Source organism: Lepidochelys kempii, chromosome 23 (genome assembly GCF_965140265.1).
Source record: "Lepidochelys kempii isolate rLepKem1 chromosome 23, rLepKem1.hap2, whole genome shotgun sequence".
NCBI classification, from domain to species: Eukaryota; Metazoa; Chordata; order Testudines; family Cheloniidae; genus Lepidochelys; species Lepidochelys kempii.
The window spans coordinates 15692663-15714315 of NC_133278.1; the positions used below are offsets into that span (position 1 = coordinate 15692663).

The window sequence follows — 21653 nt, forward strand, 5'->3', positions numbered from 1 at the left end:
CTCCCGACAGCAGCCATTTCTGGAGGGACCCCAGGGGGGCAACCGCTCTGTCGGGGGAGGGAGAGCATGGGGGGGGCAGTGTGGGGGTTCGCTCGGATCTTTGGTTCTGGTCCAGCTCCTCCCCCCCTTTTTCGGGGTGCTGGGGGGCAGGGACCGTTCTCGTTTCTTTTCTTTTTGATATAAAAACCAACGGAATGAAACAAACTGACCAATCGGTGTTTTCTTCGAGCCAGGGCCACGCAGGACCCGTCTTCTGGGGTGCCCGGACACCTGGGTTCTTTCCCTGGCTGTGGGAGGGGAGTAGGGTCTGGTGGGTTAGAGCAGGGGGGCTGGGAGCCAGGACTCCTGGGTTCAATCCCTGGTTCTTGCCGTCAGTCACTATTGGCCATTGTGGAACAAATCTCTTCTTGCCTTTTCCCCCCGCGAGCTGGGTCGGGCGAGCGCAGGATGAATGCAGACCCCGATGACTCCAGCCTCGGCCTCCCCCAGCCGGGGGGGCGCTGGGGCGCCCGGGGCAGCGTTCGGGCCAGGAAGCAGTTGGCTCCCCCGGCAGCTGAACCGAAACCTCCGGCTGTGCTTCGGTTTCCTGCTTTCGGGGCCGACCCTGCCCCCGAAATTTCGATTCAAAGGTCACAGATTTCTCTTTCTTCGAAAACAGCCAGCATGATAAGATCTGGGGCGAGGGGGAGAGACGCAGCCACACAGGGGCGCCTCGCCTGGCACTGCGATGCAGCCACCTCTGGGGTGGGGCGGACACATAACGCCCTATGGGGATGGTGAGGAGAGGCAGCCACCTCTGGGGCAGGGCGGCTGGGCCGCAGTTTGGGACAGGAAGGGAAGCTGATGCCTGTTGCTGACTGCGACATTTCGAGAGGGGGAATGGGCCCCCCGGGCCTGGGGTTCGATCCCCCCATTCGACGGGGCAGAAAGCCAGGCTCGGGGAGTTGGTGCCCGCGCTGATCACCGGGGGGAGCGCCCCTTGCAGAGCCCCACCCCGCAGCCCCCTCCCCCCCGGGTCTGGCTGGGAGCGCCTCCACCCTTCAGTCTCCTGCCCCGCCCGGGGGCCGGACCTTTCGCCCCCGCCGTGCTGGTCCTGACGAGGCCGACGGCTGTCTGCAGTCCGACCAACACGGGCTCCGCCGCGTGCAATGCACAACTGCACCGCTGGCCGCGCGCACCCTCTCGTGCAAGGCACCAGGATTCAAGGGGAACCGTCACGTGCAGGGCTCGACAGCCTGCAGTTCACTACTACGGGCAATGCACTATTGCACACACGGCGCCGTGTGCGCTGCACGCTCGTGTGTAATGCACACCGCACCGTATTGCCCGCGCTGCACGCTCGTGTGCAAGGCACCGTTGCTCGCGGATCGCGCCACGCCGGCGCGACGAGCAATCACGCGCCACCGGCATTTGCTCCACCTGGCGGGCGCGCGCGCGCTTACCCACAGCCAGCTGCCCAGGGCGCAAGCGCCGCATTCGGCGTTACTGCGCATGCACCGGGAGAAGGTCCTGCCAACGCGCATGCGGCACGCGCAGTCTCCCTTTGAGACACTCCCCGCCCCATCTCTGGCGGACGCGACCGAATCCGCCGAGCCTGGTTCCGCCTCTTGCCCATTGGCCGCCGCCGAGAAGGCGCCCGCCGTATCAGGGTCCGGGTCCCCCACGTGGGGGGCGGGTCGAAGACGGAACCCGCGACGATTGCTGGCGCCGCCGGCCAATCGCCGCCCGGTTCGCCCCCCCACGTGGGACGGAAGGCTTTTCCCTCCCGCCGTTGGCGGGGCAGCCCTGCTGCTGGCCAATCAGCGCGGGGAGGGGAGAGAGGAACAGAGGAAGGGGGGAGAGACGCGCGAGGCGCTCGAGTTTGGCAGTTGCCGGCGGCCGTTGCTCCCCTCGCGCCTCTTCCGTTTGAAAACGAGGGTTGAGCCGGAGGGAGGGGGGCCGGCGCGGCCCCGCCCCCGGGCCTGAGCGGACCGAACCATGAGCGGGAGCGGGGGCGTCCCGCGGACCCCACCCCCCGCCCCGGCCGCCAAGCGCCGCTGCCCGGCCCCGCTGCTGAAGGAGACGGAGGCCGCCCAGGCGCTGACCCAGCTGACGGCCTGGGGGGCCCTGGAAACCGCCGGGCGGCCGGGGGCGCCCGCGGCCGGGGGGGGCCTGGAAACTGCTGCCGCGGGGCTGGCGCCCCCTGCTGGGGAGGGGGGCCTGGAAACCGCCAAGCGGGGCAGCCGAGACCCCGCCGGGGGCGGGCGGGGGCGCCTCGCGGCTGTCGCCAACGGGAAGGGGAGCCGAGGAGCCGCGCAAGGGGAGAGGAGCCTGGAGGCTGCCGCTGGGCCAGGGAGCCTTGAGGCCGCCGCCGCCACCGCGATGGGGAGCCTGGAAACCGCCGCCGCCGGGGGGAAGGGGGTGCTGGAAACCGACGCCACCGCGATGGGGAGCCTGGAAACCGCCACCACCGAGGGGAAGGGGGTGCTGGAAACCGACGCCACCGCGATGGGGAGCCTGGAAACCGCCGCCGCCGGAGGGAAGGGGGTGCTGGAAACCGACGCCACCGCGATGGGGAGCCTGGAAACCGCCGCCGCCGGAGGGAAGGGGGTGCTGGAAACCGACGCCACCGCGATGGGGAGCCTGGAAACCGCCGCCGCCGGGGGGAAGGGGGTGCTGGAAACCGACGCCACCGCGATGGGGAGCCTGGAAACCGCCGCCGCCGGGGGGAAGCGGGTGCTGGAAACCGACGCCACCGCGATGGGGAGCCTGGAAACCGCCGCCGCCGAGGGGAAGGGGGTGCTGGAAACCGACGCCACCGCGATGGGGAGCCTCGAAACCGCCACCACCGAGGGGAAGGGGGTGCTGGAAACCGACGCCACCGCGATGGGGAGCCTCGAAACCGCCGCCGCCGGGGGAAGGGGGTGCTGGAAACCGACGCCACCGCGATGGGGAGCCTCGAAACCGCCACCACCGAGGGGAAGGGGGTGCTGGAAACCGACGCCACCGCGATGGGGAGCCTCGAAACCGCCACCACCGAGGGGAAGCGGGTGCTGGAAACCGACGCCACCGCGATGGGGAGCCTCGAAACCGCCACCGCCGAGGGGAAGGGGGTGCTGGAAACCGACGCCACCGCGATGGGGAGCCTCGAAACCGCCACCGCCGAGGGGAAGGGGGTGCTGGAAACCGACGCCACCGCGATGGGGAGCCTCGAAACCGCCGCTGCTGAGGGGAAGGGGGTGCTGGAAACTGCCGACGGCCGGGAGGGGCGGAGGAAGAGGCGGGCGGAGGAGGAGTGCTCCATCATCTCAGTGGGGGAGGAGGAGGAGGAGGAGGAGGAGCCGGGGGCCGGGGCGGCCCGGCGGGCCCCGGACACGGGGCAGTACCTGGAGGCGCTGGAGGCGGTGCAGCTGGAGCTGGAGGCGGTGAACGAGCAGGCCGGCTGCGCCTTCCGCATCCTCAAGGCCAAGTTCGGCCACATGCGCCGGCCCCACCTCGAGCGCCGCAACCTCATCATCCAGAACATCCCGGGTTCTGGGTCACCGCCGTATCCCTCCGCCAGGGGGCGTCGCAGGGCAGCCGGGGCTGGGCGGGGGGCGGAGAGCGGGAGGCCCGGAGAACCCAGGCGTCCGGGCTCCGGTTGTGTTTCCTTGACTCGGGCTCGGCAGTTTCTCAATCACCCCCAGTTGTCGGCCGTGATCAACGACCGGGACGAGGACACCCTGAGCTACATGACCAACCTGCAGGTGAGAGTGGGGGGCTCGGCGCTCGGACGCCTGGGTTCTCTCCCTGGCTCTGGGAGGGGAGTGGGGTCGAGTGGGTTGCGGGGGGCGGGGCTGGGAGCCAGGACTCCTGGGTTCCTGCTCCAGCTCTAGGAGGAGCCGGGGGACGGTGGAGGTGGGGGTGCGCGCTGTGGAAAGTCTCAGGCCCGGACTCCTGGGTCCTTTCTGCCCCCGGCAGGTGGAGGACTTCACTCACGCCAAGTCAGGGTGCAAGATCAAGTTCTACTTCAGCGGGAACCCCTACTTCCAGAACGAGGTGATCGTCAAGGAGTTCCAGCCGGCCTCCTCTGGTATGGGGCGGGGCTGCGTTCGGGGGGCGCTGGGGGCGCTCCCCGTGCCTGCACCCTCACCCCTGCCTCTCCCCCCGCAGGCAGGCTGGTGTCGCACTCCACCCCCATCCGCTGGTGGCGGGGCCAGGACCCCCGGGCCCACGGCCGCAAGAGCCCCGAGGTGGGGCGCAGCTTCTTCAGCTGGTTCGGGGACCACAGCTTCCCTGCAGGTGACCGGATTGCTGAGGTGAGACCCCCGAGCCCCGATCCTGCCCCCCCCGGCTGCCCCCCCCACGTCTCACCCCCCTGCTCCGTCCCCCCAGATCATCAAGGAGGACCTCTGGCCAAACCCCCTGCACTACTACCTGATGGGCGAGAACGGGGGCGCCGGGGACGACAGGTGAGACGGCGCCTCCTGCTGGAGGGGGCCGGGCAAGGGGCCGGCAGGCTGGGGAGCCAGGGACTGGGCTTAATTTTTTGGTGGCTGAGAAGTGCATGCTGGGTAACCCGGGCGGTGGGGGCGCCGAGCATTGTGGGTAACCCGGGCGGTGGGGGCGCCGAGCATTGTGGGTAACCCGGGCGGTGGGGGCGCCGAGCATTGTGGGTAACCCGGGGTGCCTGCAGCAGGATGGAGCCTGGGGATGACTGCGTGGTGATTGTGGGTGTCCCGGGGTCCCCGGGCGATGCTCTGACCTGCTCCCCACGAAGCCGGGCAGGACTCTGGGGGAGTCTCCTCTCGGGGAGCAGCCTGTCTGCAGGGCAAGAAGCTCACACGGCTTCCCCCTTCCTGGGTCTGACCCCGGAGCCTCCAGCCTCCCCTGCCCCTCCGGGCGCTTCCCCCAGCGAGTCTGCCCAGGCGGGGACCTGGGGGGCCAGAGGGTCCTGCCCCCCAACTCCACAGCCAGACGGGACTCTCAGCCAGCCGGGGAAACAGAAGGTTTATTAGACGACAGGAACAGGGTCTAACACAGAGCTTGTAGGTGCAGAGAACAGGACCCCTCAGCCGGGTCCATTTTGGGGGGCAGTGAGCCAGACAACCACGTCTGCCCTTCACTCCTTGTCCCCAGCCAGCCCCAAACTGAAACTCCCTCCAGCCCCCCTGCTCTGGGCTTTGTCCCTTTCCCGGGCCAGGAGGTCACCGGATCCCTTTGTTCTCCAACCCTTTTGCTCTCACCTGGCAGGGGGAAGGGCCCAGGCCATCAGTGGCCAGGAAACAGCGTGTCGGCCATTCTCTGTGTCCAGACCCCTGCACACACCTGCCCTTTAGGGCTCTGCAACGATCATACACCCTTACCCCACCCCCTAGAGACTTAAGAACTGCCTAGGGGAAACTGAGGCACCCCCACACTATTCAGAAGAAACATTAAGAACAGTCCCACTTCGTCACATCTCTCCCCCCTTCTAGATCGAACTGAGCGGGGTCACTTTAGCCGGTGACCTGGGGAAGTTCGAAGCCACCAATGTTCCCATGGATGCCCCAGCATCTCTCCCATTCCTTGGTAGGAGTTACACCAGGCCCTTCCAGTTTCACGCCCTGCCTTAGGTCGGGGGTGGTCGATAGCACTCACAGGCTGCATGTGGGAAGGTTTATGTGGCCCGTGCCTTTTGCCACCCCAAAACCCCTGGGGGTCAAACTGGGATTGGGTCTTCTCCCCAACAAGCTGGCCAAACACAGCCACTGGGTTATAGGACTGTTTAACTTTCTTAACAGCTTTCACTTCATCTGAGCCCTTCTCAAAGCTCTCCACACTGGATCTTTCAACAGGAAAGTCAGTGGATCCATTCACAACAGCAAATTTCTGGCCTTTAGCAACTGAAACTTTCTTGATGAAATCACTTTCACACCCTTCAGTGGCAGTAAACTGCTTGCAAAGACTCCAGGAGGATTCCTTTCCCTAGGGCTTCTCTATACAACAATTCACCCCTCCCAGAAATTCTGCTCTTACCCTCTTCACCGAGGGCTTGCTCTAGGGGAACACTTTCCTGAGCAACAACAGGCTCTTTCTGGGTCTCCCTTACATCCAGAATCACCTCTGGCCCATCCGGTGGATTCCTACACAATCCCCTTCCAGGCAAACTTACAGACTTCCTAGATAAAAGGTCAGAAGCCTTCTCCTTCCCTTTGCCACACACAAGTTCAGGAATCTTTTCCTTCTTGCTACAGGTTTCCACACCCTCAGTAGGTAACACAATCACACACCTTCATGCTCTCCTTGTGCCCGGGCTAGGATCTCACCCTGATTAGGCAGAGCTGCGACACCGTTTCCCAACAACACACTAGCAACGGGCAAAATACAAGCCCCCGAATTGTCTGGGCTCTGGGATTTTACATAGACCCTAACCGGATGCGACCTAGTTACAGGGCCATTCTCCCGAGCAGACACAAACTTAGGACCCTTCCCTTCCTGGGCTTTAGCTGAATCCAGAACCAGCTCTGGGACAACTGCACCATTCTCAACCGTCCCAGGCTGAAAGGCCCCTTCTCTCTGCTCCACAGACAAAGAAGAGCCGGACACACTTTCTCCCTTCCCAGACACCCAGCTTGGGATCTCATTCCCCTGGTCCCAGCACACAAGGCTGGTCACAGACAACTGCTTGGAGATCAGGGTAGCTCCCTCCATAGGCAAGTCAATACCCCTGACAGACACAGGGACGTTTCCTTCACTGTCCCAATTCTCCACCCAGCTAACAGGTAAGGTCCAGGGACTCTCATCTTCCACTCTCCTGGCCTTCCCGCCCTGCTGACTAGACACAGCCATCAGCTCACAAGGCTGCCTAGGCTCATCCAGACTTTCCTTACCCAGCACCTTGCCACTCCCCACAGATCCCCTGCCCTGCCTGTGTCTCCCCCCACTCAGCTGGGGCTCAGCTCCCACTGTGCTCAGCGCTCCCCTTGCTGTCCCAGTGGGGGTAGGCAGTGAGCTCCCTGCTTTCCTCACTGCATCAGAGCCAGCGTGAGCCCCCTCTCCCGTGTGCACGGGGGGCAGGGAGCCCCAGGGGTCTGGTCACAGGCAGGCAGGTAGCCTGGGCCTAGCGGCTCCTCCCCGCTGCCAGCCAGGTCATCTGCATTTTCACTGACCATTTCCCTCTCTGCCGATTGCTTCCTGGATTCAAATTCAAACCCTTGGCAGTTACCAGAGCAGGGCCCGGATCTTGTCCCAAAGAGACACAGTCACCCCACAACAGGGTCTGGCAGCTGGTGTCCTGGAGAACCCCAACGACCAGCCAGCCCCACCCCTCCTGGGTCTGCACAGGGATCTGGGCCATAGGCAGGGCGAGGGGCTTCGTCCCTGGGACCCTCACCCAGCTCACACAACCCCCCGGCATCTGAGGCTGCACCCCCCAGGGCCTGACACCAGTTCTCTCTGTCCCAGGATCTCGCCACCCCAGGAATGTCTCCCCATTGGCCATCCCCTTCCGCTCCCACTGGGGGTCCGAGGGGCCTGGCCCCAGGAAACTCCACACAGACATAGAGGTTGGGGTCAGGAGTGGGAGCCTGTCCACCTCCCCACCCATCGGGCTGACGGAGTCTGTGGCCTTGGGACCCAGCAAGGGAGCTAGACACCGGGGCTTTTCCGCAGGGTCCCCCTGGTTCAAATCGCCAGCCTGCTCAAAGGCAGTGGGGTGGCATCCACATCTCCCCACTCCTTAACCAGGGGCAGCAATTCAGTCTTGAGGTTCCCTGCGGAACTGGCCCCCCGGGGTCTATCCCCACTCACCCCGGGGAGGTCCCCTAGGCCTCTCCGCTCCCCCACCGCCAGTTCATGCTGCTGCAGCTTCTGCAGCTCTTTCTCGGGCTCTCGCTGTCTCCCACAGTCCTCTTGCTCTCTCGGACTCGGCTCCAATCCCGTCAGTCTCCGATCCCCCGATGGGGAACCCGATTGTGAAGACCCCTGTCTGGTCGGGGACAGGAGTCTTGGGGGTGCCTGGCTCCTACTCCAGCTGCTCCCAGATCCTGCTATAGCCCCATTTGGGGTCAGGAATCTGTTCCTTAGAGCGGTCATCCTCCTCCAGCCGCACGATGAACTGTGCTTTGGTGAACTTCCCAATGCTCAACCCTCTTTCTGCACCGGGTTACGGTGTCCTTCTTCAGGAGACGGTGACAGGCCGTCACTCCGCTCCTCCCAAGTTGTTGTGGACTCACAGGCCTGTGTGCTCTCAGCTCCCCACGGTTTCCAGGGAGAACCCCTCGTGTGCCAGCCCTTCTCGAGGTCACCCCCTCTTTGCCAGGGTCGAGCGGCAGACTCCTCCAGCCCCGGGACCGCTCACTGCAATCCCCAGGGGAACCCTGTTACTGCAAAAGTCCTTCTCTCTCCCAGGGCCAAGCCGCAGGCTCCTCCGCCCCTGAGACTGCTCACCACAGTCCCCAAGGGGACCCCATTACTGCACAGTCCTTCTCGCTGGTCACACACTCCCAGGGGTTAACCGCCCCCCGAAACTGCTCCTCTCTGAGCCTTCAGCGCGCCTGGTCCCCGTCAATCCCCCTTCGTTTTACTGCTCCCCCGTCGCTTACTGCAGGAAGCGCCGTCCACGGGTGCAGTACATCCCACCGCTGCCACGGGGTCCCCGGGCGATGCTCTGACCTGCTCCCCACGAAGCCGGGCAGGACTCTGGGGGAGTCTCCTCTCGGGGAGCAGCCTGTCTGCAGGGCAAGAAGCTCACACGGCTTCCCCATTCCTGGGTCTGACCCCGGAGCCTCCAGCCTCCCCTGCCCCTCCGGGCGCTTCCCGCAGCCAGTCTGCTCAGGCGGGGTCCTGGGGGGGCCAGAGGGTCCTGCCCCCCAACTCCACAGCCAGACGGGACTCTCAGACAGCCGGGGAAACAGAAGGTTTATTAGACGACAGGAACAGGGTCTAACACAGAGCTTGTAGGTGCAGAGAACGAGACCCCTCAGCTGGGTCCATTCTGGGGGGTAGTGAACCAGACAACCCCGTCTGCCCTTCACTCCTTGTCCCCAGCCAGCCCCAAACTGAAACTCCCTCCAGCCCCCCTGCTCTGGGCTTTGTCCCTGTCCCTGATCTCTTTGTTCTCCAACCCTTTAGGTCTCACCTGGCAGGGGGAAGGGCCCAGGCCACCAGTGGCCAGGAAACAGGGTGTCGGCCATTCTCTGTGTCCAGACTCCTGCACACACCTGCCCTCTAGGGCTCTGCAACCATCATACCCCCTTACCCCACCCCCTAGAGACTTAAGAACTGCCTAGGGGAAACTGAGGCCCCCCCACACTATTCAGAGGAAACATTAAGAACTGTCCCACTTCGTCACAGTGGGTAACCCCAGGGGGGAGCCGAGCATTGTGGGTAACCCTGTGGTGCCCGCAGTGGGATGGAGCCCAGGGACGACAGCATGGTGACTGTGGGTGACCCGGGGGAGCGTTGTGGGTGACCCGGGGGGGGCGCCAAGCGTTGTGGGTAACCCTGCGGTGCCCACAGCGGGACGGAGCACGGGGACGACTGCGTGGTGATCGTGGACGATGAGGGGGAGGAGGACGACGAGGTGCAGGAAATCATGGACGAGGAAGAGGATGGCGAGGAAGGTGAGTAACGGGGTCCCTAGGTAACGCCCCCCCCAGGGGCTGTCTCTGCAGCGGGCTTCATGAAGGGGGCAGGGCTGGGTGAGCAGGAGCTGTGGGTCAGGATTGGGGGGTGCTGGTGGGGTGGGGAAGGATTCGGGGGGGTGCTGGTGGAGTGCGAGGCCAGGGGTGGGGCTTGGCGTAGGATTGGGGGTGCTGGTGGAGTGGGGAAGGATTCGGGGGGGGCCGGTGGAGCAGGGAGGCTGTGGGTCAGGACTGGGGGGTGCTGATGGGGTGGGGAAGGATTCGGGGGGGTGCTGGTGGAGTGCGAGGCCAGGGGTGGGGCTTGGCGTAGGATTGGGGGTGCTGGTGGAGTGGGGAAGGATTTGGGGGGGTGCTGATGGAGTGGGGAAGGATTCGGGGGGGCCGGTGGAGCAGGGAGGCTGTGGGTCAGGACTGGGGGGTGCTGGTGGAGTGGGGAAGGATTCGGGGGGGCCGGTGGAGCAGGGAGGCTGTGGGTCAGGACTGGGGGGTGCTGGTGGGGTGGGGAAGGATTCGGGGGGGCCGGTGGAGCAGGGAGGCTGTGGGTCAGGATTGGGGGTGCTGGTGGGGTGGGGAAGGATTCGGGGGGGTGCTGGTGGAGTGCGAGGCCAGGGGTGGGGCTTGGCGTAGGATTGGGGGTGCTGGTGGAGTGGGGAAGGATTCGGGGGGGCCGGTGGAGCAGGGAGGCTGTGGGTCAGGACTGGGGGGGCACCAGCCGTACCCATGTCTGTCCCCCCCCAGGCAGCACGGTGGAGGAGCTGATGAAGGCGGCCGGCCGGGGCTCGGAGCCGGAGGAAGACGGTTGATCCCCTGCCCCCCCCTCCGCCCCACCAGCACCCGAAGATGGACCAGGCCCCCCCCCCGGCGCCTTCTGCTGGGGCTGGACTCTGTGACTGAGCTTTGCCCCCGGCCCCCCGGCCCCCCGGCCTGGGGTCGCTTCCCGCTCCGGGCTTGGAGCAATTCAGCGGAGCCCTTCAGTCATTGAGGGCGACCGCAGTTCCCAGCCTGGCCATGGGGGGGCAGCGCTCCCCACTGTGTCGCCAGGGGGCAGTCGTCTGTGGGGCCGTGCTGGCGTTGGGGGTCGGCCCAGGGCGCTGGGGGCAGGGTGGGTCAATACCCCCCCTCCCGCTGTCTGTGGGGCCCTGCCGGGCTTTGGCAGAGGGGCATTGTGGGTAAATTCCCCCCAGTGGCCAGGTGGGGTCCTGTCTGGCCGCGGGAGAGGGGCATTGTGGGTAATTCCCCCCCCCGTAGCGGGGGGGGCCTTGCGCCCCCAGTGGCCTTTTACTGAGCAGCTCAGGGTCTTGTTCCATTAACTGTGCTCAGGGGTCGGCTGTTAACTCCCCCCCCCAGCCTGGGGCCCCCCAGGGCCTGCTGCCAACCTCAGGGCCCCCCCACCTCTGCTGCACCCCCCCAGCGCAATCCCATCAGCCCCTGGGGCCGGGCACGACTCTGCCCATCCGTGTGGGGGGTGCTCTCCTTGGCAATCGGACTGGGTGCTGGGGGCACCCTGGGGCCGGCCCCTCTGACGTCTTGTAGCCATGGGTGGAGGCGCCCCCCGTGGCCGCCCCCCATGGCCGCCCCGTGCAACGCTACTGATTTGGGGGCAGTGCCCGCCCGGGGTTGTGCCCAGCCCGCGAAAACAAAGCACTTAATAGACGGAGAGATTTCACCCGCCCGGCTCCTTCCTGGCGCGCCGCCCCCTGCCCGCCCGCCGTGGGGTCCCTCGTCCCCCTGCCCGCTGTGGGGTCCTCTGTCCCCCCCGTCCCCCTGCCTGCCTGCCCGCCCGCCATGGGGCCCTTCGTCCCCCTGCCTGCTCGCCATGGGGTCCTCTGTCCCCCCGTCCCCCTGCCCGCCCGCCGTGGGGCTCCCTGTCCCCCTGCCTGCCGTGGGGTCCTCTGTCCCCCCCGTCCCCCTGCCTGCCCGCCCGCCGTGGGGTCCCTCGTTCCCCCTGCCTGCTCGCCGTGGGGTCCTCTGTCCCCCCGTCCCCCTGCCCGCCCGCCGTGGGGCTCCCTGTCCCCCTGCCTGCCGTGGGGTTGGGGTCCTCTGTCCCCCTGCCTGCCCGCCGTGGGGTCCCCCATCCCCCTGCCATGGGCCCCTCGTCCCACCTGGGGTGTCCTTTCTCCCCACGTAGCTGTCTGAGCAAAGGGGCCACAGCAGACCCCACTTCCCCCAGCTGGGAGAGAACCCAGGCGTCCTGGCCCCCCCGCACACGCCATGGCCAGGGTGGGGGAGTTGCCGAGGCTCGAGGTCTCAGGGTCTCGGGGTGGGGGCACCTGGGAATCCTGGGGGGGGGGACACGTGGGGTGCAAGGGCTTGTGGGGAAGCAGAGATCTTCCCAGCATGCCCCTGGCCTAGACTGGGTGGGGGGTCACCCCTGCTTGGCTGCCAGGGGGCTCCCCAAATCCTCCTAGACCTGTTCCCCCCCCAGCTGCTCCGCCCCCCCACTTCCCTCCAGGCAGGTCCCAGCCCCGGCGCTGTTCCGGGTCCCGCCCCCAGCCAGGTATGTGGGGGGAGGGCGGCGGGCAGGGAGGGGTTAACGGGGGGGGGGATCAGCTGCTGGGCCCGGGATTGGCCGGGGGATTATCGGCCCCCTTCGTCCTGGGACCTTCCCACCGCGGGGGGGGCCGAGGTCTCAACCCCCCCCCGGACGCCGAGCGGGGACGGAGACGCCTGGGAGACGGGACAGACTCGGGGTAAGGGCCCCCCCCAGCCCGCCGGTGCCCCTCCCTCCCGACCCGCAGCCCCCCCCAGCCCGCCGGTGCCCCTCACTCCCGACCCGCAGCCCCCCCCGAGCCCGCCGGTGCCCCTCACTCCCGACCCGCAGCCCCCCCCGAGCCCGCCGGTGCCCCTCACTCCCGACCCGCAGCCCCCCCCGAGCCCGCCGGTGCCCCTCACTCCCGACCCGCAGCCCGCCGGTGCCCCTCACTCCCGACCTGCAGCCCCTGCTCCCCTGGATTTTGTCTGCTCCGCTTTGCCCTGCGGGACGCAGACGCTGGTGGGGCCGGGGCGCAGGGGCAGCCGCCCGCATTGGGACAGGAAGTGAAGGAGCCCCCCCGCCACCCCACAACTGCAAGGACGGGGGGGGCACATTTCGGGACTGGCCCGAGGAAAGGGGGGCTGCATATCTCAGCATGCACCTGGCCGCACCTGGGGGGTGGAGCCTGCAGGTTGTAGCCCGCGCAGCTGGGGGCCTGCTGCGGGGGGGGAGCAGGGAGATCAGCCCCCGCACGCACGGGTCTGGGGGGGCCCACATGCCTTGTCTCCTGGCTTCACCCCATTGCTCTGCCCGCCGGGCATGGGGCTTGGAAGGGGGTCTCTTGGGGGTTGGTTACTTCCCAGGGGCTCTGATGGGGGGGTCCCCAGCAGGGGAGGGGCTCGGCTGGGTTATCCCAGCCCCTCCCCCCCCAGCAAGGAGGGGGGTGGGGGGGCAGCGCAGCCCTGGGAAGCGGCTTCCCAGGCCACACACCTGTGCCCCCCCAGGGGGTGTGTGGGTCGCCCCTGCCCCACTGCACCCCCCAGTGCTCAGCCCTGCCTGCTAGGGGAGAGGGCCTACCCCACTCCCAGCCCCCCACCCAGCCCTCTGCCCCCCACCTACCTCTTCTCCTTCTCCCACAGGTGCTGCCTGCCATGGCCCCCCCAGCGCCTGCCCTCCTGCTGGGGTTGGTGCTGCCCTGTGCCCTGGCCTGGTCCACCCCCCTCAGCGCCCCCCGCGTCTCCCTGTCCTACGCAGGTGAGGGGCGGGGGTGGTGCAGCCCGCGTGGTCCGTCGTGCACACGGGCTCCAGTCGCGGCCGTGCGGGGGGGGGCATGTGGCACGAGTCACATGTGCGTGCAAAGCGTGTGTCCACGGTGAGAGACGTGTGCAGAGACGTGCTGGTGAACACGTGTTCCTGGGCGCCGTTGCACACGCGTGTCCGTGCAAGCAGACGGGCTGCTGAGCCCCATGCCGTGTCACTAGGGGGCACGTGGTGCGGAGGTACCCACGGTGCCCCCCGCAACCCCCCCTTGCTGGGGACTCCGGGATCCGGTTACCCGGCCGGCCGCAGGGAGCGGCTTTCCCAGAAGAGCTTAAAATACCCAGAATGCCGAGTAGGGCTGAGCTCCCCCCGCCTCCTCTGTCGTGCAACACGCCGACCCGCTGTGCAATGCACCAGGACCAGCCCCCCCACCGTGCAATGCACCAACCAGCCAGGCAATGGGCCGGGAACGCCCCTAGCCGTGCAAAGCACCATCCGGCCATGCAACACACCAGGACCAGCCCCCCAGCCATGCAATGCATCATCCGGCCATGCAATACACCATTACCAGCCCCCCCCCTCCACTGTTCAGTGCACCATCCAGCCATGCAATGCACCAGAACCAGCCCCCCCTCACCGTGCAATGCACCAACCAGCCGTGCAGTGCACCATCCAGCCATGCAACGCACCAGGACCAGCCCCCCCGCCGTGCAATGCACCAACCAGCCAGGCAATGGGCCGGGAACGCCCCTAGCCGTGCAAAGCACCATCCGGCCATGCAACACACCATTAGCAGCCCCCCCCACCGTGCAGTGCGCCACCCAGCCATGCAATGCACCAGAACCAGCCCCCCCTCACCGTGCAGTGCGCCACCCAGCCATGCAACACACCAGGACCAGCCCCCCCCACTGTTCAGTGCACCATCCAGCCATGCAACACACCAGGACCAGCCCCCCCCCACCGTGCAATGCACCAACCAGCCGTGCAGTGCACCATCCGGCCATGCAACACACCAGGACCAGCCCCCGAGCCATGCAATGCATCATCCGGCCATGCAATACACCATTAGCAGCCCCCCCCCACCGTGCAGTGCGCCACCCAGCCATGCAATGCACCAGGACCAGCCCCCCTCCCCACTGTTCAGTGCACCATCCAGTCATGCAATGCACCAGGACCAGCCCCCCCCCCACTGTGCAATGCACCATCCAGCCGTGCAATGCAGGGGGCAGTGGGGGGCTGCCCCCCCATTGTCTCAGTCACCGCCTGGCCGGATATAGCTGTGACGCACGCCCCAGACACGCTGCAGCAGGTCACCCCCAAAGCCTGCAAAGCCTGGGGCTTGTGGGGATTTCCGGCAGGACGCCTGGGTCCGGTCCCAGGTGCCGAGAGGGCAGTGGGGGCTGGTGGGTTAGAGCGGGGGGCTGGGAGCCAGGACTCCTGGGTTCTATCCCTGGCTCTAGGAAGGAAATGGGGTCTAGTGGTTAGAGTGAGGGGGGGCCTAGCAGCTAGCCCCCCCTTCTGCCCCAGAAACCTGCCCTTGGCCCCGGCTCTCAGACCCTGGCCCGCGTAGCGCCCTGGCCTGGAATCTCCCCCCGGGTTTGACACGCTCAAGGTCACTGCAGGTGGGAAGCTCGCAGCACGGCCTGGCACGGGGCTGGAATGCGGCCGGGGGATTTCAGGGATTATTTCTGGGCTTTGCTGTGCCTCCCCCCCCCACCCCCAAAATACCCCCTGAGCTCAGCCAGCGCCAGGCAGATTAACGGGGGGTGGGGACCACTCCAGCTGCTGCCTGGGGGGGGGGAGGGCTAGGACTCCTGGGTTCTCAGGGGGTAAGAGTGGAGGGGGGGGCTGGGAGCCAGGATGCCTGGGTTCTCTCCCGGCTCTGGGAGGGCAGTGGGGGCTGGTGGTTAGGGTGGGGGTGGGGAGCCCGGATGCCTGGGTCCCATCCCATCTCCATCGCCCCCCACACCCCAGAGCTCCTGCAGACCCGCACCGCCCGGCCCTTTGCTTTCGCCTTCAACACCAGTGACTATCGGATCCTGCTGCTGGACCAGGACCAGGACCGGCTCTACCTGGGGGCCCGCGACTACCTGGTGGCCCTGGACCTCCACAACGTCAACAGGGAGCCGCTCATCGTAAGGGGCGCCCCCTGCTGGGCGCCCGGACGCCTGGGTCCTCTCCGGGCTCTGGGCGGGGGTGGGTCTAGTGGTTAGAGGAGGGGGGATGGGAGCCAGGACTCCTGGGTTCTCTCCCCAGCTCTGGGAGGGGGTGGGGTCTAGTGGTTGGAGCAGTGGGGGGGGCGGGAGCCAGGACTCCTGGGTTCTCTCCCCAGCTCTGGGATGGGAGTGGGGTCTCGTGGTTGGAGCGGGGGGGGGGGGGGGGGCTGGGAGTCCTGACTCCTGGGTTCTCTGGGAGGGGTGGAGGGTGCTGGGAGTCGGGGAGCACACAGACTCTGGGGGGCTGGTTCTGGGGTCCCCATCTCTGACCCACTCTCTCCTCTCCCTAGATCCACTGGCCGGCATCCCAGAGTCAGCAGAGCGCCTGCCACATGGCGGGGAAGGGGCAGCGGGTGAGATGGGGCAGGGACCCCCCAGCGCCCCCCGCCCTGTCACCCCTCTCCTGAGACCACGCAGGGCTTCCCCAGTGACCTCTGTGGGTCTGCCCCCTCCTGGGAATCTGCCCCTCCGTGCCCCCCCGTGATCCCTGGGGACCAGCCGCAGCCCCCTGGGACCCATTTGTCTCTGCCCCCCATGTCCTGCTGAGATTCCCCTCCCCCCCATTCGAGTCCCAGCCCTGCCCCGACTCACCCCGTCCCGTCTGCCCCCCCCCAGGGCGAGTGTTTCAACTACGTGCGTCTGGTCGAACCCCTGAACCGCACCCACCTCTACGCCTGCGGGACGGGGGCCTGCCAGCCCGTCTGCGCCCTGGTGCACCGCGGCTGGCGGTCACAGGTGAGCCGGACGCCTGGGTCCCACCCACCGCCAGGGCAGGGGGCTGGGGGTTAGACAGGGGGCTGGGAGCCCGGACTCCTGGGTTCTGCCCCGGCTCTGGGAGGGGAGTGGGGGCCGGAGGGTTAGATGAGGGGCTGGGAGCCCGGACTCCTGGGTTCTCCCCCCGGCTCTGGGAGGGGAGTGGGGGCCGGAGGGTTAGATGAGGGGCTGGGAGCCCGGACTCCTGGGTTCTCCCCCCGGCTCTGGGAGGGGAGTGGGGGCCGGAAGGTTAGATGAGGGGCTGGGAGCCCGGACTCCTGGGTTCTCCCCCCGGCTCTGGGAGGGGAGTGGGGGCCGGAAGGTTAGATGAGGGGCTGGGAGCCCGGACTCCTGGGTTCTCCCCCGGCTCTGGGAGGGGAGTGGGGGCCGGAAGGTTAGATGAGGGGCTGGGAGCCCGGACTCCTGGGTTCTCCCCCCGGCTCGGGGAGGGGGTAGCCAGGGCAGGGTGCTGGTGGGGGGAAGAGCTCTGACCCCCCGTCCCCCCCCAGGAGTACCTGTTCCGCATGGTGCCGTGGTCCCTGGAGCCGGGGAAGGGGCGCTGCCCGTACGACCCCCGTCAGAGCAGCCTGGCCACGCTCGTCAGTAAGTGGGGGCTGGGGGGGCAGGGTCCGTCGGTCCCCCTGGGGGGACCCTGCTCGGGGGGGGGCCCTGCTCTGTGCGGGGGGGTCTCACTCCCCCCTCCCCCCAGCAGACGGGACACTCTACGCTGGGCTGCACGTGGATTTCATGGGCACCGATGCGGCCCTTTTCCGCACCATGGGCCCCCGGCCGGCCGTTCGCACGGAGCGGCACGACTCCCGCTGGCTGCACGGTATGGGGGCGAGGGGGGTGGGGGGCTGTGGGCCGGGAGTGAGGGGCGCCGGCCCGGTGGGGGGGCTGCGGGAGGTTAAGGGGGGCTGCGGGCCGGGAGTGAGGGGCGCCGGCCGGGCGGGGGGGCTGCGGGAGGTTAAGGGGGGCTGCGGGGCGGGAGTGAGGGGCGCCGGCCGGGCGGGGGGCGCCGGGCGGGGGGGGGCTGTGGGCCGGGAGTGAGGGGCGCCGGCCCGGTGGGGGGGCTGCGGGAGGTTAAGGGGGGCTGCGGGCCGGGAGTGAGGGGCGCCGGCCGGGCGGGGGGGCTGCGGGAGGTTAAGGGGGGCTGCGGGGCGGGAGTGAGGGGCGCCGGCCGGGCGGGGGGGCTGCGGGAGGTTAAGGGGGGCTGCGGGGCGGGAGTGAGGGGCGCCGGCCCGGTGGGGGGGCTGCGGGAGGTTAAGGGGGCTGCGGGGCAGGAGTGAGGGGCGCCGGGTGGGGGGGGGCTGCGGGGCGGGAGTGAGGGGCGCCGGCCGGGCGGGGGGGCTGCGGGAGGTTAAGGGGGGCTGCGGGGCGGGAGTGAGGGGCGCCGGGCGGGGGGGTGCTGCGGGAGGTTAAGGGGGGCTGCGGGGCGGGAGTGAGGGGCGCCGGGTGGGGGGGGGCTGCGGGGCGGGAGTGAGGGGCGCCGGCCGGGCGGGGGCGCCGGGCGGGGGGGGGCTGTGGGCCGGGAGTGAGGGTGCCGGCCGGGCGGGGGGGCTGCGGGAGGTTAAGGGGGGCTGCGGGCCGGGAGTGAGGGGCGCCGGCCGGGCGGGGGGGCTGCGGGAGGTTAAGGGGGGCTGCGGGGCGGGAGTGAGGGGCGCCGGGCGGGGGGGGTGCTGCGGGAGGTTAAGGGGGGCTGCGGGGGCGGGAGTGAGGGGCGCCGGGCGGGGGGGGGCTGCGGGGCGGGAGTGAGGGGCGCCGGCCGGGCGGGGGGCGCCGGGCGGGGGGGGGCTGTGGGCCGGGAGTGAGGGGTGCCGGCCGGGCGGGGGGGCTGCGGGAGGTTAAGGGGGGCTGCGGGCCGGGAGTGAGGGGCGCCGGCCGGGCGGGGGGGCTGCGGGAGGTTAAGGGGGGCTGCGGGGCGGGAGTGAGGGGCGCCGGGCGGGGGGGTGCTGCGGGAGGTTAAGGGGGGCTGCGGGGCGGGAGTGAGGGGCGCCGGGCGGGGGGGGGCTGCGGGGCGGGAGTGAGGGGCGCCGGCCGGGCGGGGGGCGCCGGGCGGGGGGGGGGCTGTGGGCCGGGAGTGAGGGGTGCCGGCCGGGCGGGGGGGCTGCGGGAGGTTAAGGGGGGCTGCGGGGCGGGAGTGAGGGGTGCCGGCCGGGCGGGGGGGCTGCGGGAGGTTAAGGGGGGCTGCGGGCGGGAGTGAGGGGCGCCGGCCGGGCGGGGGGGCTGCGGGAGGTTAAGGGGGGCTGCGGGGCAGGAGGATGCTCCAGGTGAGCAGCGCCCCCTGGTGGCAGCCGCGGGCCTCGCACTCACCCGGGCTCTGCCCCCCGCAGACCCCGTGTTCCTCCGGGCCCACGTGGTGCCGGACAGCAGTGAGCGCGGCGACGACAAGCTGTATTTCTTCTTCCGCGAGAAGGCCCTGGAGGGCGCCGTGGGGCCCGGCGTGCTGGCCCGGGTCGGCCGGGTCTGTCTGGTGAGCGTGGCGCCGGGGGGCCGGGGGCGCTGGGGGGCGGGGGGGTCTCCGTGCCCCCGCGCGCCAGGCGAGCCGGTCCTTGCCCCCGTTTCTCCCCCAGAACGATGACGGTGGGCAGCGGGCCCTGGTCGGCAAGTGGACGACGTTCCTGAAGGCCCGGCTGGTTTGCTCCGTGGTGGGCGAGGACGGGGTGGAGACCTTCTTCGACGAGCTGCGTGAGCCGGGGGGGCAGGGGGGCCGGGTCCTAACTCGGGGCTCAGTCTGAGCCGTCGCTGGACGCCCGCGAAGTCCTCGTGCCGGCCAGGACGCGTCCGAGCCGCGGGAGAGTCAGGGCCCGGCCCCGGCGTGACAGGGACGTTTTCCCGGCTCTGCCGGGCGGGGGTCCGCCCTCCGGCTCTGGGGCAGGGTCCCAGCCGCGGTCTCACCCCCACGGCCCAGGTTGCTACGTGCGATTCCCGGGGACACTGATGTTCAGCGGGTTACGAGCTTTCGGGCGACCCCTCGCCAGGCAGCCGTCAGAGCGGGGACCGTGGCGGTGTAGACGGTCACAGGGGCCGGGGGGGTGAATGCAGCTGTGGAAGGTCACAGACAGGGGGGCGGGGGCCTGGATCCCTGGGTTCTCTCCCCAGCTGTGGGCAGGGAGTGGATTACAGCAGCGGGGGAGGGGCAGGGAGCCCGGACGCCTGGGTTCTATCTGATTCATCTCCCCCCTCCCGCCCCCCATTTCCAGGAGATGTGTTCCTGCTGCCGACTCAGGACGAGAAGAACCCCCGGGTGTACGGGCTGTTCTCCACCCTGGGGTGAGTTGGGGGGCTGGGGCGGGGTTTGGGGGGAGTAACAGGGGCAGGGGGTGCTGGGCACTTGGGGGTGCTGGGCACTTGGGGGTGGGTTCTCGGAGGGGGCAGGGTGACCCCGGGGGGGCTGGGCGGTCTGTAACCCCCCTGTGTCCCCCAGGGTCGGTGTTCCGGGGCTCGGCCGTCTGCATGTACCCCCTGAGTGCCATCCGCAGTGCGTTCAACGGCCCCTTCGCCCACAAAGAGGGGCACAGCTACGAGTGGGTGCCCTACACGGGCCGCGTGCCCTACCCCCGCCCCGGAGCCGTGAGTGGCGGGGCTGGGAGCCCGGACGCCTGGGTTCGCTCCCCGGCTCTGGGAGGGGAGTGGGCTCTGGTGGTTAGAGCAGGGGGGGGGGGGCTGGGAGCCCGGACGCCTGGGTTCTCCCCCTGGCTCTGGGAGGGGAGTGGGCTCTCGTGATTAGAGAGGGGGTCGGGCAGGGAGCCCGGACGCCTGGGTTCTCCCCCTGGCTCTGGGAGGGGAGTGGGCTCTCGTGATTAGAGAGGGGGTCGGGCAGGGAGCCCGGACGCCTGGGTTCTCCCCCCGGCTCTGGGAGGGGAGTGGGCTCTGGTGGTTAGAGCAGGGGGGGCAGGGAGCCCGGACGCCTGGGTTCTCCCCCCGGCTCTGGGAGGGGAGTGGGCTCTGGTGATTAGAGAGGGGGTCGGGCAGGGAGCCCGGACGCCTGGGTTCTCCCCCCGGCTCTGGGAGGGGAGTGGGCTCTGGTGGTTAGAGCAGGGGGGGCAGGGAGCCCGGACGCCTGGGTTCTCCCCCCGGCTCTGGGAGGGGAGTGGGCTCTGGTGGTTAGAGCAGGGGGGGCAGGGAGCCCGGACGCCTGGGTTCTCCCCCCGGCTCTGGGAGGGGAGTGGGCTCTGGTGGTTAGAGCAGGGGGGGCAGGGAGCCCGGACGCCTGGGTTCTCTCCCGCTCTGTCCCCGCAGTGCCCGGGCGGGGCCTTCACCCCCGGGGCTGGGCTCCACGCGCGAGTTCCCGGACGAGCTGGTGACGTTCGTGCGTTCGCACCCGCTGATGTACGACCCCGTGTACCCGGTGCCACGCCGCCCCCTGCTGGTCCGCGCCGGCCTCCCCTACGGCTTCACCACGCTGGCCGTCGACCTGGCGCAGGCGGCCGACGGCCGCTACGAGGTGCTCTTCCTCGGCACGGGTACGCAGGACGCCGGGGTCCCATCCCCGCCCCGGGGGGTGGGGGTTGGGAGCCCGGACGCCTGGGTCCCCGGGCGGGGGCGGGGGTTCCCCATCTCAGGTGCTCTCTCCCCTCCCCCCAGACCGGGGCACGGTGCAGAAAGTGGTGGTGCTGCCGAAGGACCCAGGCGTCCTGGAGGAGCTGACGCTCGAGGAGGTGGAGGTGTTCAAGGTGAGAAGCCCCGCCCCTGCTGCCCAGGCCCCGCCCCTTCCCCTCCCTTCCCTCTGGGCCCCGCCCCTTTTGCTGCACCCTTGCATCCTAGCCCCGCCCCTTCCCACCAGGCCCTGCCTTCTATGGCTCCTCCCCCTCCCTGTAGGCCCTGCCTCCTCTTGGGCTCTTCACAGTCACCAGGCCCCGCCTCCTTCTCTGGCTCCGCCCCCCTTAGCCAGGCCCCACCTCCTTCCTAGGCTCCGCCTCTTCCTGCCCCACTTCTCACCACCCCGCCTGTCTCCCCACAGGTCCCAGTCCCAGTGAAGACGCTCTGGATTTCCTCAAAGCGGGTAGGTCGGGGGCGGGGCTGAGGCTACAGACGGGCTCCCAGGCAGGCAGAAGGGGCTGGGAGCCAGGACGCCTGGGTTCTCTCCCCGGCTCTGCGAGGGGAGTGGGGGCTGGTGGTCAGAGCAGGGGGGCTGGGAGCCAGGACGCCTGGGTTCTCTCCCCGGCTCTGCGAGGGGAGTGGGGGCTGGTGGTCAGAGCAGGGGGGCTGGGAGCCAGGACGCCTGGGTTCTCTCCCCGGCTCTGCGAGGGGAGTGGGGGCTGGTGGTCAGAGCAGGGGGACTGGGAGCCAGGACTCCTGGGTTCTCTCTCCGGCTCTGCGAGGGGAGTGGGGGCTAGTGGTTAGTGCAACTCTGAGATAGCGCGT

General features: G+C 69.1%; 2 protein-coding genes across 3 annotated transcripts; both read left to right on the forward strand.

Moving 5' to 3' along the window:
* Window positions 1–90: 90 nt before the first annotated feature.
* On the forward strand, window positions 91–11250 carry LOC140901971 (uncharacterized). The gene is given in 9 exon segments (XM_073321481.1): window positions 91–2589; window positions 2964–3501; window positions 3504–3526; window positions 3648–3725; window positions 3940–4051; window positions 4132–4277; window positions 4354–4430; window positions 9460–9563; window positions 10323–11250. Coding segments are annotated over 9 exon segments (1755 nt in total). The 5' UTR covers window positions 91–1977; the 3' UTR covers window positions 10388–11250.
* A 620-nt stretch (window positions 11251–11870) lies between these two features.
* Window positions 11871–21292, forward strand: LOC140902082 (semaphorin-3F-like). Of its 2 annotated transcripts, none has more exons than XM_073321752.1 (13): window positions 11871–12274; window positions 13197–13311; window positions 15292–15452; window positions 15824–15886; window positions 16149–16268; window positions 16796–16889; window positions 16996–17118; window positions 18620–18759; window positions 18860–18974; window positions 19490–19557; window positions 19713–19859; window positions 20874–20962; window positions 21250–21291. In XM_073321752.1, the coding sequence occupies exons 2-12, from the start codon at window positions 13209–13211 to the stop codon at window positions 20934–20936; spliced, it is 1197 nt and encodes a 398-aa protein (XP_073177853.1). In that variant the 5' UTR covers window positions 11871–12274; window positions 13197–13208; the 3' UTR covers window positions 20937–20962; window positions 21250–21291. The 2 variants fall into 2 exon arrangements, with proteins under 2 accessions (XP_073177853.1, XP_073177852.1); XM_073321751.1 differs by lacking the exon at window positions 20874–20962 and adding an exon at window positions 20529–20752 and having other exon boundaries at window positions 11872–12274; window positions 21250–21292.
* Window positions 21293–21653: the final 361 nt, after the last annotated feature.